This window comes from Eutrema salsugineum, unplaced genomic scaffold (genome assembly GCF_000478725.1).
Source record: "Eutrema salsugineum unplaced genomic scaffold, Eutsalg1_0 scaffold_13, whole genome shotgun sequence".
NCBI classification, from domain to species: Eukaryota; Viridiplantae; Streptophyta; class Magnoliopsida; order Brassicales; family Brassicaceae; genus Eutrema; species Eutrema salsugineum.
Genome location: NW_006256885.1, coordinates 5,123,057 through 5,139,615, shown reverse-complemented (window position 1 = coordinate 5,139,615; position 16,559 = coordinate 5,123,057). Strand labels below are relative to the sequence as shown.

Sequence of the window (16,559 nt, the reverse complement as noted above, 5' to 3'; positions counted from 1 at the left end):
CGAATGGGATCACATTTTTTATCTTTCACCAGAAATCCAATCATTCATTGACAAAAGTGACAAGAGTATGAAATAATATTTGTTTAAGTAGGTATTCTTATTTTGAGTAAAAATCAAATTCTTTGAACTAAATGTATTTATACAACCAAACTATTTACGGAAGATATCTTCTAGATTTAGTATAATCATAGCTTGAAAATGAGTCTCTTTTTGGATCATATGCACAAATGTGTATATAACGCACAACATTAAAAAGATCCGGTCTAGTTAACATCAGATATTGAAGAGCTTCTTCGAGACGACAGAGGATGTTATCGGATCAATTACTTGTGTGCCTTATAATTTGATGTGGTCGCACATCGAGCGTTGAAATCGATCGGGCATTTTATGTTCTCAAGCGTTCAACAAAATGAACAATCAACATTCAAATGAACACAGAATACTCTCCCACCTAAAAAAAAATCATTTAGATGGACTCCATTTTTAATTACATTTGCGTAGCTTTACGTACTAATAAAAACCGTAACACTAAAAGCGTTGAAACCATAATCGCAAGCTTATGCTGCTAACGTAAAAGAGTACGCATTACTCAACAATTCGTCTTGTCTTGTTATTAAAAAAAAAACAAAAAAAAATCACGTCTACAACGCAATCGCAAGTAAAAAAAACAGCGATCGGGAATACAACCAAAACGCGGATTAGAGGCAAATTAAGAAGAAGAAACCACAAAACTGTTCTTCCTCAAATCACATAATCACGCACTTACCTCCATCCGACGAACTCGTCGGCCAATACGGCGGCTCTATGTAAGCGTAATTATATAACGGTCGTGGCGGTGGCGGCGGATGAGTAAAATCCGGCGGCGCTGTATGCTGTTTATATATCCCCCGTGGAGCCTCCGTCTTCTGCTGCGGCGGCGGCTGATTCGACATCGGGTAAGCACAGTTCCCGGCGAAATAACTCTGCGGCGGAGGAGGCGGATACGGATACGGGTACGGAGAAGAAGTCATGTATGGATAATTAGCGGCGGCGTTAGAAGGAAGGTAATAGCCGCCTGATTGACTGTTGAAACCGCCTCCGGAGCGAGAGGTGATAAGATCGCCTTCCAAACGGAGATTGGTGATCTTGCCGTGTTCTCCATACTTGTCCATGATAAACATTATCGCGTTAGGGTTTCCTCTTGCCTTTAGCTTCATTGAGTTGTCTGCTCCCGTGAAATCTACAGAGTATACCGCTGCAAAAATATTTGAAAAATAATAAAAATAATCATCAGATTTTAACAGTGATTCGAATCCATATGAATCATCAACTACGTACTTAGGAAAAAAGTTGGAAGCAAAAAAAAAGTACGGACCGACGAGACAATGCATCAGTTCCGTCACTTTTTGTCGGCAAAGCGCGCAGCTTCTGTTCACTTTCATGTCACAGCTCTGCAATAGTAATTAACATCATTTCTATTAAGAAACAATTGAACAAAAAACATACAAAAAGGTACATAATCTATGGATTTCTGTATTCATTTCGCTAACCACATCGACACAGTAATCCATTGGAGCAAGTGAATTTTTTCCTTTTGTTTTCTTTTTGCTTGTTTGCTTGGTTTAACAACAAAGTCAATATAATTTTTGATATAGATTGTTTCTTGGTTAAGGCAAGTGTATCTGTTCTTTTGATCGAAGACGTAATCTAAGATACGAATTCTTGCCTGAAACTGCGTCGTTGTAGGATATTTAGTATTCCGAAAATGTTTATCAACGGGCGAGTAGGAGGGAAATTAATATATCATTTGATATCTTTGATAAATACTGACAAGAATCCTTCCGTATATACAGCACTCATTAATTAAAAAAAATATATATATCAAAGGTAGCAAAAGTATCGTAACAGAGATACACGAACGCCAGTAACCAATACAGAATATTCGTATTTGTCGAGATTTTGCCTTCCCTATATCTTTTCCTTATGTATATATATTTGAATATTTCAGAAGCTCTATGATTTTGAAACCTAATTCCTCTTCTACTGTTTTCAGGTTTGCGTCACCAGCTCCTATTCTTGATATGAAATACCAACTACGTAAATTAGGTTCATCAACAAAGTCTAAAACCACCCACAAAGCATGTGTTGTATGATCACCATCCACCTGAATATGAACATTGGATGATAACATTATCAACGTGTCTTCATATTTGTTCAGGTTCAGTGGTTGATGGTCATACAACACATGACTTTGTTGATGAACCTAATTTATTAAAGTTGGTTCACTACCGTTTTGTGGTGTCCTTTACTTTCTGCGATTGTTTAAGATCTAATAAACCAGGCGGGAAAAAAAAATGATAGATATCCGCTTGGAAAGAATCGAACCTAGGCAAACCACTAACCAATCATGTTTTCACCCATTCACAAACTAATTAGACTAACTTAAACTCTGGATAATTGGCCCCAAAAAAATATTTAACTCCTCTGGCCCTGAAGCACATGCTTCGTTAACCTGTGCTCAGCACGGCTCTGCAGATCATTCATTTATCTGTGTTCTCTTGTATTTGATGGTTATCATGGCAAATTTATGATATACACATACATACTATATTTATGTATTTTCCATGTTTGATGAAACATTACGTTTACTAAACGTAAACGCAAAAAAAGTTGATTGCAAAACAGAGCAAAACTAATAAACAGAGAAGAGCGGAAAGGCAACAAAAGCTCAACCAGGATGAGATATTGAGATCATAGCAAGATAGGAATGCAGACTAATTAAGAGTTATCAACCTGGATAAGTTAGAATTATAATGCCTATTTACAAACTATGCAAATTTTGTAAATCCCATATGGATGCTGTTACCATTTTGGAAACATGAAGCGAAAGAAATGAGAGGTATATATATGCATATTCATCTTCATAATATGAAAGAAACTTTATTCAAGATATAAAATCTGTTGTTACAACTAAATCAGAAAGCGAAATTCCATAATTATAAATAAATTGGAAACAAAAAAATCACAAGAGAGACCAATATAACCATGTTTCCTTGCAAGTGGAGCCACTGGTTTAAAAATCTAAACGAGTGATAACAAAATAGGAGGTCACCACCAATATGACGCATTCGTTTACACAGTTGCTAAACACTGATCAAGCACTCTCTTCATCGTCCAACAAGCAGGCTTCGACCGGACTGGAAGAGGTCTTCTTCTCACCAGTGGACAACTCTGGTAGATGGCGAAAGTAACTCTGTAACTTCCCATCCTTCACTAGCTGCGTTGCTTCATCAATCTTGCCTTCACTTATCAAACGCGTGATCACGGGTTTGAACATGTTTGGGCGAGACAGGACCTTGTGTCTTATGGCTTCTTCAGATATCTCAACCGTTGTATCAAGATCACCTTTCTTGCAGATGAGAGGGATCAACATACAGTAAGTCACAGAATCAGGAGTCAGACCTTTCTCCTTCATCTCACTGTACCATTTCAAAGCCTCCTCGAGGTTGTTATCACCACGGTGACTCGTGATGAAAGCATTGTATGTATGAACATCTGGAGAGATCCCCTCGGATTTCATAACATCAATGAGGTCAATTGCATCGGTGAACTTCTTGTTCCGAGTCAGACCTCTCACTCTTGAGTTATAACTCCTGATGTTAGGAACAAGATTCTTGGATTTCATCAGATCCCAAATCCTATCTCCTTCAGCAAGCAAATCCCTCCTATAAAACTCTTCTAAAAGCGTGTTGAAAGTGATCAGGTCAGGCTCAAGCCCGTTCTTCTCTAGCTCCTCGAAGATGGATACTATATCATCCATCGAGCCTTTAAGGCAAAGTGCCTTGATCATGGTATTATAAGTGACAAGATCTGGAGTAATACCTAGCTTCTCTGGCAACTCCTTGAACGCCTTCATGGCCTCATCAACCTTCCTCGAATTAACATAAGCCGAGAGGAGCGCATTGAAAGACTTGTTGGTTCGTTCACAGTTTAGCTCAGGCATTTCATCGAACAGCTTGTGCGCATGCTCCGCCATTCCTGAGTACCCGTAAAGAAGCATCATACGGATAACGAAATCTTCTGACTTTATGTCTTCGAACTTCTTCTGGTGCTGGAGAACCTCGTCGATCACTGAGAATTTCTTCGCCTCCCTGAGACGGCGGATAAACGCACTGTAGAGTCCATGCACTTGCCGGAAACTCTCCGACTCGCAGCTTCTCTTGAACTTCTCTACTTTCTTCGTCAATTTCGTATCTTTCGTTCCCTTGGCGTCGTTCGAGGACTTCACTACGGCGGAAGCAGAAGAAGCTTTGGATTCCTTCGATTTACTAACGAACTTTTTGGATTTGGTTTGGCTTATTGTTTTTGCGGGCTTAACGGTGTTGATCGGAGATTGTTTAAAGATTCCATGGAGGCGACTGTATAGCGAGGATCCCACTTTGCTCATAGCTTCGTTCAGCTAGAAATGTGAGAGCGCAGGGTTTAAGGATTTAGACAGAGAAAAAGAATGTCTCCGGTTAGGTCTTATGCAAGAAATTCGAAATGTTTAACAAAAACCGAACAGCGTGCCGTTCTCAGTGGGGACTACGTAGCGTTTTTCTTTTAAGTGTATACCAATCGACTGCATGCCGTTTTTCTTTTAGCGTTTTTCTTTCAAGGAAAATGAAACTTCTCATAAAGCCAGCCACACGAAGACAAAAGACAAAACTACAGATAGTTCAGTAATTCAATCACGACAGGTGCAACAAGACACTAATTAAAGAGAACAAAAGTCGCAAAATGAAACTACTACTCGGATGAGAGACGTAGCTTGAACTGTAAATAGTCATTCTTCATCGCCAGTTCAACAATCTCCTCAGCTTCTTTTTGCTTAGATCCTTTCACAAGTTCATCAACTACCTCCTGCACGACGGCCTCATCGACAAGCAGACGCTTAGTGAATACCTCCTTGCATAGCTCATAAGCAGACTCTAGATCGCCTGCCTTACACATCGCAGGAAGCAATGTTGTAAAGATAAATTTCATCGGGCGAAAACCTTTATTCTGGATTTCCTTGTACCAGGCTTTGGCTTCCTCCACTTTTCCTTCACTGGCACATCCTCTAATCAGAGCAGTGAATGTGAACACATCCGGTTCGATCCCATTAACCTCATATTCCTCAAAGAGATCAACCATCTCTTTCGATTTCATTTCCAAGGCTAATCCTAACAACCGAGCATTGTAACTACGGATGCTTCTAGCAACATTCTTCTCTACCATTCTAGCCCATATCTCTTCTCCTTGCTCAAAGTGCCCTTTTGTATACGTCTCATGTAAGAGTAAGTTGTAGGTGAAATGATCAGGTTCCAGACCCTTGTTCTCAATCTCGTCGATCAACGCAATAGCTTCGGTTAAAGAACCCTTTCCACACAATCCCTTGACCAAAGTATTGTAAGACGCAATATCTGGTTCGATCGAGATTTTACCTGGCAAATCCTTGAAGAGACCTTCAACCAAATCAAACTTCTTGCAGTTCACACAGGCGTTAAGCAAAGCGTTGAAAGACAACACTGATCTCTTGCAGTTTCTCTCAGGCATTTCGTCGAACACCTTTTGCGCCTTCTCAAACATACCGACTCGTCCGTAGAGGTTGATGATCCTCGCCACGAATCCTTCCTTTGACATGTTTGGGTACTTATTCTGCTCCTCCAGGATCTCCTCGATCCACTCAAACTTCTTGGCTGCGGCTAGACGGCGAACGGTTCTCTCATAGACGCCTATATTCTTCCGGAACCATTCCGCTTCGCAGGCTTTCTTGAACTTCTCCGTGATGTATTTGGGGTCGCTTTCGTCATTTACGAGGTCGATGAGGGACGGTCTTCGTTGCGAGGTTTTGGTTGCAGCAGCGGTAACGGCGGAGAAAAAGCGGCCGTTCGTGGGGCTGCTGAGACTGATGGTGCCACGAAGGAGAAGACGAGAGAGAGACGACGTCATTTTTAGGTGTGTGCAAGGTTTTCTTCTTTTTTGGATCGGAGAGTGTTCAAAGGTTTTAGGGGAATGGCTTTTAAGACTTCAAATTAGGTTTGCAACATTAGAAAGAAAATGAACCTTATATTACTTTGCCTTAAAAAAAGTTCAGAATATCAACCGGAAGTGGTAGTTTTGTCAAACACAACTCATTATAAATTACTTTGTATAATTGAGTGTTATGAAAATCTGTATTTTTCTTTACAATTATCAATTAGAAATATTGCTATTTAGTTTCCAACTTTCCATGTACCTATCCGATCCGGAAGGCATTTGTTGTTTGTTACTAAAACTTCTCTTTAAGACGATGAGCATACATACCTTGAGTTGGAGACTCGTATAAAGCTCAAGGGGAAATTGCCTCACTACGAATCTTAGAAGGAATATAAACCTCTGACAGAAATGACAGTGACTGAACTGATAGTGCTTCGATCTCAAACTTCACTCCTCTTTTCAGCATCGTTTCAAGTTCCAACCTTTAGACGACCAAGTCGTTTTTGTCAGAGCTATTTCTTTCCGCTTTTGGATGAAATGTGAATACAAAAAGACATGGAAGTTTGTTGATACCTCCATTGTGGCATTTCACGCTTCAGGTAGCATCTAAGCAACATTGCTTCAGTTCTTTTCTTATCTGCGAGTGAGAATTGTCCGGTTTCAAAGAAAGGAAGCACTGAAAAAGCGAAAATTCAAACGATCAGGTGTTTAATCATCTTACCTTCTTCTGTCAAAGGCAAAAGACACTGTTGGGGAACACTGTATATCTCAGAGTCGGAAGGAAAAGCTCCCAACCATTTCATATCTGGTGCTCGTAACGACTCGATATCATAGGCCATTTGCTTACAGAAGGACAAAAAGTGTGACATAGGAAAATGGTTTAAATGAAATGGGTCAAGGCCATATGGATCACTTCGACCAAAAAATGGTAAAATATTTCGAATTACATCATCTCTATTATGTAACAGAATCTAACCATGGAGCCAAAGCGGTATGTGGCTAGGATCTCAAAGCCATATGGATCACAGTCGACTAGACAATGCACAGGTAGTTGTAACTTCTCCATGAGGAGTCGCAAGAACCTGGAAAGAATCTACGTCATTCGCTGACATATTCGTCAATAGAGGAGAATGTCTGATACGATATGGGATTAAGTTATGTACCTTCTTGTTGAGACATCAGGATAGCCCCTTCCCTGCCAAAAACAATCATACCTTTGATGTGTAACCAAAAAATGGAAGGAGCGGAAAGGAAATCTAGTCAAAACTGAAAGCAGTAAAAACGAATAATCTGCAGTGCTTACTGTGATAACGATGCAGCGATTCATCTTGCAAAACATGTCATTTGCTAAACGCTGGAATACTATATGCCATGGATGAAGTGACTGATCAGTTGGTAGTCATGAAGAAAGAAAAGAATCTTCTGGTTGCTTTGTAGATAGAGGGTTTACCTGTTTCTTTTTCCACCACCAGTATGTACTCTGCTAAGCTAACAACATCTGCAAGCAAGAAGATGACATACAATTATCATTCCTAACACAATATTGTCAGCTTAGATAATGATATGACCTCCCTAGAGGGCATTAAATTGATTGTCTAGTAGTGACAAAGCCAATATCAGCTATCTATGTGAATTTTACCATAAACGTCAGAACCTTCCAAAGCCAAAATCAGCAGGCCAAAAAAAGAAGAAGAAGATATTGTTCGTATATATGAATACCTTCAACTTCCTCTACAAGAACGGGAACGGGAAATGCCTGAAACCGAAATCATTTGCAGAGTAATTAACTCCTGATGCAAGCATGAAACGTGAATATTATGTTCCAATCCTTACAGTATTCAGGCTGTTTAAACAATCAAACTTCCTTCCAGATTCCCTAAACTTTAACCAGCCCATCACCAACCTACAACACAAAAGAATGATGAGGTAGAACCCAAAAAGAGGACACGCCTCACGATTGATATAAGCCCTGTAATTGTTATCAAGAGTACCCACCCATTTCCTACAGAAACCTGCAAAATATCACATGAGTCACATAGTAATCACATCCTGATACTCAATTGCGCGGTGAAAGTATTCAAGTACTAACCACATTCAAGTTGTACCGACTACACTGGAAAAGGATGCATATGTCACCAATTGCGCGGTCTACAACTGATTGTGCTGTGGAGCAGACACAAACAGTGTTACTGGAAGACCAAGACCAAGAATACAGAAAGAGGGATACAGAATCATATTCAAGCATACTAGATTGCCCTAAAATGTGTGAAAGGGGGAATATCAAGAATAATTGATCAGAGACATTGATAATTATTAACTTTCAGCTTTACCTTTGAATGCTGATGGGTGCATATAGTAGATATCTCTTTTGGAAGCATGCCTGTTTTCTTGCACAAGTTGCTGTACTATCAACAATACTCTCAGCAACATATCTGAAGATAAAACACCGCACGAAATTACATACTGTGATATTGATTACTCTGACCAATAATAACACTACGGGACTTGTGGAATTCTAGACTCACCGATTCTGTATGTTTGGGATTCCTTCTTAAGGGTGAGAATTTCCTGACCTTTTGGTTCAACAGAGCTGCAAAAGCTGTAGACAATGGTAAAATTTTATGAGGTCATTCATGGTCACGCAAAGCAATGATCCTTGAAAGCGCGTCAAAAACAGATTAAGACTTCAAATCACACAGAAACAATCGATGAGTATCACTACAAATTGTTAGTGACTTCACTCTTTATAGAAGAAATAAGAAAAAAGCATTCGAGGGGAAAACTGAAAAATCGAGATCCACAAGATACAAACCAATCCGCTTCTGGATTCATGCAATAGTTCCTAAATCGATTGATGGAAATTATTGGAGATCGTCCCTCGGCCAGATCTTCAAGGATCGATCGAGTAAAGTCTGCTCAAAACCGAATACAAAAGTAGTGAACAACGAAGAGCCAGCGAAATCATCGGCTATAAAATTGTCAATCTAGAGGATAATTACTCATACGATTCGAAATTTTGAGTGTGCAATTTAGGATTTCTGTTACCTTTGATCCTTCGAAGCAAATTAGTCGTTTTTGAAATTTGAAAATTTCCCTCCATCTCATTCGTGTACGAAACCGAGAATGCAATCGGCGACGAGTTTATGGGTTTATATAAACGAAAGAGGAAAGGCTACGACATGCTTGCCGTTGTAAGCTTAAAAATAGAACATACGTGCCGTTTGTACTTACTACCCTCAGAATGAAAAACGAGTGTGCGAACTACGCAGCGTTTGTTATTGCCGCGCTGACGTCATCATTTGCAACCGTCCATGCACTTCAGCACTTGTATATCATCAAAATTTAAAATTAGCTAGGGATAATTTAGATTCAGTGGTCAATATTTATTCATGAGTTATATGCTCGGGCACGTGAGGAACGTACTAAAAAATGTCCGAATCTATGCTATACAATTATTTTAATCTTTCCTTCTCTATCTCTATGATAGATCACCCAAATTTTGATAGAATCTAAGAGAATACTACATTCATATTTTTAATATCCGAGAACGAATTTATGATGATACCCAAAAAAAAAAAATGTACTGATATAGAAGAGGCATATCCTGTATCTAACTAAAATACACCAGTGATAACATTTAAATTGTCTTCTTTCATTATAGTAGTAAACAAATGAAAAGGCTGTCGCGTCGGTGGTTGGATTTTATTGAGGAAGATTTTTAAAATAAAGGCACGGGTTTTAAGCTCAGTAGCCATTTAGAAAAAAAATAATTGATTGATTTTGAAAGTAGTAAATCATATAATTATCAATGTAATGTAAGTTATGTAACGTATAACATAAGGGAAAGGTGCCTAAAAACAAAACAAAAAAGGTCTCGCGCCTATGGAAACATAAATTAAAGGAATCACAAAAACAGAATAAAGCAAGATTTATTCTTATTCGACGTTAACTATTACATTCTCTTATAAATATTCCCTATTATGAAATAAAAAAAAAGTAACGAAAATACTTAAGGAATTAAAAACAGAGAGATCTCATACTAGTCGAGTTTGGTGAAGCTATCAAAGAGAGAGTCTTCGTGTTGTCCGCCGACGACATAGTCAAGGATCCCTTCTGCAGCCACTTTGAAGCCGGAGCCATCACCGGAGACGGTAGATGACGTCGGAAGGTCGGAGGTGCGGACGAAGAAGAAAACGGCGGCGAGAAAGAGGGCGGTGGAGAGAAATAGAGGCCAGAAGTAAGATAAAACGGTGAGAAAACCGGGAGAATAAGTTACGAGAGCGACGGTGAGGAGAGAGAAAACGAAGGCGAAGACGATGTGGAACTTGAACTTTAGGAGCTTCTCTCGGAACTCCATGTCCAATCACCGATCAAGATCTGTGACCTTGTGTTAACACTTAACACGAGAGAGAGAGATAGATATGTAAGAGAAAGAGAGAGAGGAAGCAGCATTCATATGATACTTCTCTCTTTTAGTGTCTGAAAACATAAAGAAATAGGAAAAGATTCTCTGCTGACAAGGAAAACGTCAAAATCTGAAGTTAATTTAATTTATTTTTTTACATGGTATAGACTATAGACTCTATATACAGTAAGTATAATTATTTACTTAAACTGCGTTTGAAAATTAGTTGATTTCTACATCAACATTTTATTTTGCAAACATAAAGTTCATTTTTTATTTAATTATAAATGAAAATGTCGGAAAAGTCAAAGAGTGTAACATTTTCTGACATAAATAGTGTAAATCGTACAAGATAAAGTAATGATAAGAGAGATATTTCAGTTCAATAAAATTTTGTCCATTTTACATGATTGATTTTGGTCGGCTTTATATTTAGGCCGACTAAACCATGATGTGGGCACCTTCGGCCCATATAGTATAACTCTTGACAAAAATGATTATTCTAATGAATCTGATCACTTTGATCTTGAGAATTTTGGCGTTCTTGGATGCAGAGAAAAGAAGCTTGCTTATGCTTAAGCTTTGAAGGTCATAAGGCTCGAACCAGACGAGCTGCAAATGCTCCATCCAAGGAGTGTTTCACTGGGTTGGATAAAAAGAAGCCTTGCGGCGTTACAAAACTTGATGGTACTAATTTGTCTACCGGATCTACAGAGAACTCCTGTTAAACCAGAAATGGCACTAGTTAGTAACTATAGACATTTGAACAAAAGCAAATGGATTATAACAATTCTTACAGGATGTCTTAGGAGAAATGCTTCGACCCTTCCTTGGTTTTCTTCGGCGTCTATAGAGCAAGTACTGTATATCAAGAACCCACCGGGCTTCACCAGTCTTTGGATTTAGTCCAGGACACAGAAAGAAAGGTATCAGATAGGTGGCGTATTAGCTAGTTTTTTCACAATTAGTCGAGTATGTACAAGGAGTGCATACTTGGAGGCAGCATCAAAAAGTTCATCCTGTAGTTTTGTGAGCTCTTCCATGTCCTCAAGTTTACGGTTCCAGCGCAAATCCGCTCTCTACAAAACGCATAGTAAAAGGGAACAGGTTAATCAGATCAGGGAACCAATTCAACTAGCCAAAGAAAAATATATCTGAGAAAACAGTTAGATAAAAGTGCTCATGTTAACCTTGGAGAGGACGCCTAATCCAGAACACGGGGCATCGAGCAATACTTTATCATATTGTACCTCTTTCGTTTCCTAAAACACATTGAGTTGAAGAGCAAGCATGTGAGTAGCTTACAAACTTGGAAAGTTCACTTAATGAGTGTTAACTTACAGCGAAGACACGGAGATCGGAATGAATGGTTGTGATGACTCCATCAACTTGGTGTGATCTTGCTGTCTCCCCAAGAATTCTTAGCCGTCCTTCATTCACATCCATAGCATATATCATACCTATAACCGATGTGAGTTTGCCAGTTTGAGGATGGAATCAGTCAAGTATAACAGGAAACATACTTAAAATAGATGGTTTAATTCCACATTGATGTACACTAAAGGGTGAGATATAATGACAGTGAGCCTCAGTAATATTACCTTGGCCTTTCAAGCAAGATGCCATGAAAAGGGTCTTGCCTCCAGGAGCAGCACATGCATCCATTATCCTCTCGCCTGGCTGAGGTTTCACCACTGAGACTACTAGTCCTGTAGTACCAGTATGGGGAAATATTTAGATATCAAAAGAACAAAATAATTTGGAGAACTTTATAACTGTTTACAACACGAAAAATTTATGCAGAGCAAACTGTATTTTTTCTCAGGAGCAATCCATATAACTATGAAGTCAAAACTGACCTGCACTCTCATCCTGAACAGAACAGATGCCTTCTTTGAGCAAGCCAGCTTGCACAACGTTCTGTTAAAGAAAAGGTCAATGATCAATTTCTAACCGAAAACTATAAGAAAATAGGCAAGGAATGGAGCCAGAAGAAACGAGAATTCCAGAATATTATAAACAAGAGGACGATTCCCGGTGAGATTATAAACACCTGCAAGCCTGTTTTAATACGGACAAACTCCTCCAAATGTAAGGACAGCTCGTGTGGAACCTGCAGCAAAGGAAAGCCAAAACTAAGCATTTGAAAGAAACAATCATGTGCCTATTTTTACACAAACACAATGATTCCACTTTGGATACGAAAAGAACGTGAAAGATTAAAGGAAGAAATACCTTTAAACTGTTTAGACGCTCCACAAGGTCTGATCTTGTAATGTCCTTTCCCATATTGGCCCTAATATCATTAGAAAAAAAATATATTATCTGCCTTATAGTAGATAGCTTTTTTTTTTCCTTCAGTGAAAGCAAAATGAATTCTGGAGATAAACCTTAAGCTAAAGCCAGGATCATTGTTGTTCCATGTCATTAGCTTTGTGGCTTCATCTAACCCGAGATACTTTACCCATCGCCTAACCATCCACTGGGTATAGAAAGGAAATAAAAATGAGAAATGAGGCCTCAGGACGGTTGTTTAGCACTACGTAAATATCCTCACAGCTAAAGACCAAGTAATCTAGGAGCCTCACAAGTTCAAAGTTTCAATTTCACACCATCAAATAGCTCTAGCATCATAATAAAACCACGCAATTTTTTGTTTTTTTTTTTTTTGCGGTTATAGCCATAAGAACTCACAACGGGATGTGAATGAATTGTAGCAAGTGCACGTGCTTGCGCACGATCATCACCTTCCACTTTAGGTAATGGAAGGGCGTCTTTTTCCTGCAGATCCCTACGTCAGAATTCGTATAAGCTTAAATTTTGATGGCTAAGTTCGACTGGAAAGTAAAAATGGAAAAGAAGCCTAAGAGAAACCTTAAGAGAGACTAGCTTACGAAGAATCCCATTGACAAGATCTCCAGCACCAGGCCTAAGGGCAACCTTTGCAAGCCTTACATTCTGTAAATAAGAAATAGAAGAAAGACCATCAGACAAAATCCTTGAAGACCAAATCTACCTTTGGACCCATCTATAGAGTAAAACTTAGAAAGAAAACCAATAGAAAATGGGTGATATCACAGCCGATAAACAAGAGAAGACTGGGTTGATACCTCATCTACAACAGCATAGGGTGGCATATCAAGCTTGATGATCTCATAGAAACCAATGCGGAGAATCTGCAACCGAGAACAAAGGTTTGAGAGGCACAATAAAGCTTGACTATAATCCTAACTGCGACAGGAAATAATTCACAATGGAACTGATACCTGCAATAGGAGAGGTTCCATATTTCGAAAAGTTCTTTCGTTGTGGCAAAGGGAACCAATCAAATGATCAAGATACCTCCTCCACCGTATTGTTCCTCCAACAACATCCGTAACCTAATTGTTTGCAGATAACTAATTGTAAGAAGTATTTTGAGTGTAGTTGTCTTCTGTCTTCTTCAAGGTTTCTACTAAGTAAAGATGGGAATGGTGACACTAACCAGTCTAAGATCCCGGTCATCCAAATCGCGAGTTCGAAACCCAATTGTTCTTTCGACGTAACTCATCTCATTGCTCCCAGAGCCTTTCCCTTTCTCGTTCAAAAGATCAGCAAACGCACCACCAAACTCAATCCTCATCAATCTGACTGCAGATACTGTGTAAGTTCCACAAACAGAAACTGTGTTAATAAGATATTGGGAAAGCTCAAATTTTTTCATATCTCAACACCGATCCAAAGACCCCAAAAGACCAAACTTCTAAATACTAGCTAAAAGTCAGGATTCTAATTCAACATATATCGTCAGTGTAACATAGTGGCGTGTCAAATTCGTAACTAAAGAAATGGATTACTTTACCAGCTCTATGTGGGGAAACCTCTAAATTCAGATTCTGAGGTTTCGGCGGCGGCGGAGCCACGGGACCTGCGTATTAAGAGAATTGTCGAGTAAAGAAGAGAGATTGAAGACGGAAACAGAGTAGATACTGCAAATAATTTTCTGTTTCTCAAAGAAACAAAACATAACAAATTTACCTCTTTTACCGGGAGAAAACGGTTTGCGAGTCTTTTGGGTTCGCTTAGACGACTCTGGAGAAGCTTTATGCGTTTCGGCAGAGAGATAAACGCGAAATGAGAGCAGTTGCGCCATGGATGCTCTTAACTGCTCGCTCACTGCTGGAGCTAGACTTTATCGTACTTCCAGAACGAACCTTCTTTACAAGAAAGAGGGTTTTCCTCTGGGTAAAATCGTAATTACCTTAACGGTTCTTCTTCCCCAAATTTCATTTCGTAACCTAGTTGCAGGTGGCTGCTCGGGTCTCTTTCTCCATAATTTCCTAATACTCATTTTACATAATTCCATTTCAAAATGGTAAAAAAATTTGCAACTCTCTTTGTGTTACGTTCTGTATAAACTAGGAAATTAGATGAGTTACTTCACGTGCTTTGCAGAGATAACTTCAAAAAGAAAAAGAAAAACAAAAGTTTAGAGGCCCGTGAGTCTGTGGCATCTCTCTCTTTGCAAAACGTTTGCACGGACGCGTGACACGTGAGCATGGTTGTACATTAGAGACAAAAAGCTGCCCTCTTTCCTCCTTCCATTATTGTTGAGTTACACAGTTTCTTGGTTTTTTTTTTCTTGATGGTTTAATCTACTCACGAAAACACTATACTTTCTCTTCAGGGCATTGACAAATTTTCCAGCTTAAACTTGTAGGATCAGTGTTTTATCGGGAGTAAATGGCTACTTTTCATTCTGTTAAAGATGCAGTGAAACTCTTGGATGCTGGTTTCGCTGGAGGAAAACATCTCAACAATAGGCAAGAACAGGTAAACTACCTTTTGTTTCTTTCTCACTTCATAACATATTTGTATTTCTTGGTGTGATATTGTACCAGATTTTCTGAAATGTGGTTGAGCTTGCAGGGAGTTTTGGCCGAAGAGACAAATCTCTGTTTCTGGAATAAAGAGATTAACAAGTTGAAAGAAAAAATAAAGAATGCTGATATGGCGAAGACTGAGGCTTTGTTAGAGCTTGAGGAAGCTAAGAAAACGATTGAGCATCTCAATCACAAGCTGGGGATTAGGAGGAACATGAGAAATGATAAAGAAGCTTTAGATTTGAGTAGTAATGTGAGAGTTGTGACTTCGGAGCTAGGCTTTGCCAAGGTATTGCTTCAAAGAGTAGCTGAGGAGGAGGAGAGTCAATTGGGAATTAGGCAGAATATGAGAAATGAGAAAGCTTTAGATTTGAGTGGTAATGTGAGCGTTGTGACTTCGGAGCTAGGCGTTGCTAAGGAATCGCTTCATAGAGTAGCTGAAGAGGAGAGTGAATTGTTCATGTTAATGGAGTCTCTTAAGCTCGAGCTTCAAAACGTGAAGAAAGAACATTCACAGCTTAAAGAGAATGAGCAGAGAGAAACAGATCAAGCCATTGAGGAGCTGAAGAAAGAAGCCGAAGATGCAAAGACCGAACTCTTGCTGCTCGAAGAAGAGCTCAAGATTGCTCTATTCGAGGCTGAAGAAGAAGGAAAACCTGCAGAGGAACACGGCAAGGAGCGCTTAAATGTTCAAGAGACTTTGGATCCACAATCTGATGAAAGAGTTGTAGCTGAGGTGAAAGAAAGTGTTGGTGAACTAACTGAGACGGAAGCATTAAGAGCTTGCAGAGATGAACTACTCAAGAAACTAGAGATGAGTGAGAGAGAGATTGAAGATATAAAAGCTGCAACACAAGATGCTTTGAAGAAAGCAGAGATGGCTAAAGAAGCCACAGTTGTCGTGGACGCAGAGCTTAAACGACGGCGTAAAGCAGCGAGTAGGATCTTGGCAGAATCCAAAATGTGTGCCAAATCATTTCCCTCTGCAAAGGAAGTGCACAAGTCAAAAACGAGATCCAAAGAAACTTGTTTGGTCAAGTGTTAGAGGAATCTGCTTCAACTTTTGTAATTGTGAAAATCTCTCAACTCATAGATAGAATAAGTCACTGTGTTCCAAAGTAGGAAGCGTAATAAGGTGTTGATCGACCGGCGATTTGGAATTTTGTAAAGAGTTCAATAAACGTAAAGTTTATTCTAGATTGTATAATATCCGGATTGAGTGGAAAAAGTTGGTAACTTCTTCTTTTTTAAAGAAAGTCTTGATGATTGGCATATTTTTTTAACAGGATTAGCCTTGATTGGTATTTTACTAT

General features: G+C 39.1%; 7 protein-coding genes across 9 annotated transcripts; 1 reads left to right on the top strand and 6 right to left on the bottom strand.

Moving 5' to 3' along the window:
* Positions 1–647: 647 nt before the first annotated feature.
* Positions 648–1,634, bottom strand: LOC18025177. The gene is made up of 3 exons (XM_024160037.1): positions 1,530–1,634; positions 1,355–1,430; positions 648–1,234 (listed from the first exon to the last, which is right to left on the bottom strand). Exons 1-3 carry the CDS (start codon positions 1,548–1,550, stop codon positions 747–749), a joined length of 585 nt encoding a protein of 194 aa, XP_024015805.1. The 5' UTR covers positions 1,551–1,634; the 3' UTR covers positions 648–746.
* Positions 1,635–2,904: 1,270 nt separating this feature from the next.
* LOC18025176 (pentatricopeptide repeat-containing protein At3g13150) lies at positions 2,905–4,434 on the bottom strand. Its single transcript, XM_006407194.2, has one exon. The coding sequence runs from the start codon at positions 4,424–4,426 to the stop codon at positions 3,134–3,136; it is 1,293 nt and encodes a 430-aa protein (XP_006407257.1). The 5' UTR covers positions 4,427–4,434; the 3' UTR covers positions 2,905–3,133.
* A 195-nt stretch (positions 4,435–4,629) lies between these two features.
* Positions 4,630–5,985, bottom strand: LOC18025175 (pentatricopeptide repeat-containing protein At3g13160, mitochondrial). Its single transcript, XM_006407193.2, has one exon. It carries the CDS (start codon positions 5,950–5,952, stop codon positions 4,768–4,770), a length of 1,185 nt encoding a protein of 394 aa, XP_006407256.1. The 5' UTR covers positions 5,953–5,985; the 3' UTR covers positions 4,630–4,767.
* Positions 5,986–6,176: 191 nt separating this feature from the next.
* On the bottom strand, positions 6,177–9,079 carry LOC18025174 (meiotic recombination protein SPO11-1). The gene is made up of 15 exons (XM_006407192.2): positions 9,025–9,079; positions 8,792–8,891; positions 8,505–8,578; positions 8,310–8,411; positions 8,069–8,142; positions 7,975–7,991; positions 7,813–7,882; positions 7,699–7,735; positions 7,430–7,477; positions 7,283–7,341; positions 7,143–7,174; positions 6,956–7,061; positions 6,701–6,821; positions 6,553–6,616; positions 6,177–6,461 (listed from the first exon to the last, which is right to left on the bottom strand). The coding sequence occupies exons 1-15, from the start codon at positions 9,077–9,079 to the stop codon at positions 6,332–6,334; spliced, it is 1,089 nt and encodes a 362-aa protein (XP_006407255.1). The 3' UTR covers positions 6,177–6,331.
* An 818-nt stretch (positions 9,080–9,897) lies between these two features.
* LOC18025173 lies at positions 9,898–10,478 on the bottom strand. Its single transcript, XM_006407191.2, has one exon. The coding sequence runs from the start codon at positions 10,334–10,336 to the stop codon at positions 10,019–10,021; it is 318 nt and encodes a 105-aa protein (XP_006407254.1). The 5' UTR covers positions 10,337–10,478; the 3' UTR covers positions 9,898–10,018.
* Positions 10,479–10,694: 216 nt separating this feature from the next.
* Positions 10,695–14,579, bottom strand: LOC18025384 (probable ribosomal RNA small subunit methyltransferase B). Its single transcript, XM_006407190.2, has 17 exons — positions 14,402–14,579; positions 14,226–14,291; positions 13,869–14,023; positions 13,651–13,764; positions 13,495–13,560; positions 13,259–13,342; positions 13,079–13,165; positions 12,775–12,866; positions 12,620–12,680; positions 12,438–12,497; positions 12,244–12,304; positions 11,986–12,093; positions 11,726–11,844; positions 11,575–11,646; positions 11,378–11,463; positions 11,182–11,278; positions 10,695–11,105 (listed from the first exon to the last, which is right to left on the bottom strand). The coding sequence occupies exons 1-17, from the start codon at positions 14,514–14,516 to the stop codon at positions 10,974–10,976; spliced, it is 1,575 nt and encodes a 524-aa protein (XP_006407253.1). The 5' UTR covers positions 14,517–14,579; the 3' UTR covers positions 10,695–10,973.
* A 169-nt stretch (positions 14,580–14,748) lies between these two features.
* On the top strand, positions 14,749–16,477 carry LOC18025383 (WEB family protein At3g13190). 3 transcript variants are annotated; one of them, XM_024159635.1, is made up of 3 exons: positions 14,749–14,972; positions 15,084–15,196; positions 15,293–16,477. In XM_024159635.1, the coding sequence occupies exons 2-3, from the start codon at positions 15,107–15,109 to the stop codon at positions 16,289–16,291; spliced, it is 1,089 nt and encodes a 362-aa protein (XP_024015403.1). In that variant the 5' UTR covers positions 14,749–14,972; positions 15,084–15,106; the 3' UTR covers positions 16,292–16,477. The 3 variants fall into 3 exon arrangements, with proteins under 3 accessions (XP_024015403.1, XP_024015404.1, XP_006407252.1); XM_024159636.1 differs by having other exon boundaries at positions 15,071–15,196; XM_006407189.2 differs by having other exon boundaries at positions 14,749–15,196.
* Positions 16,478–16,559: the final 82 nt, after the last annotated feature.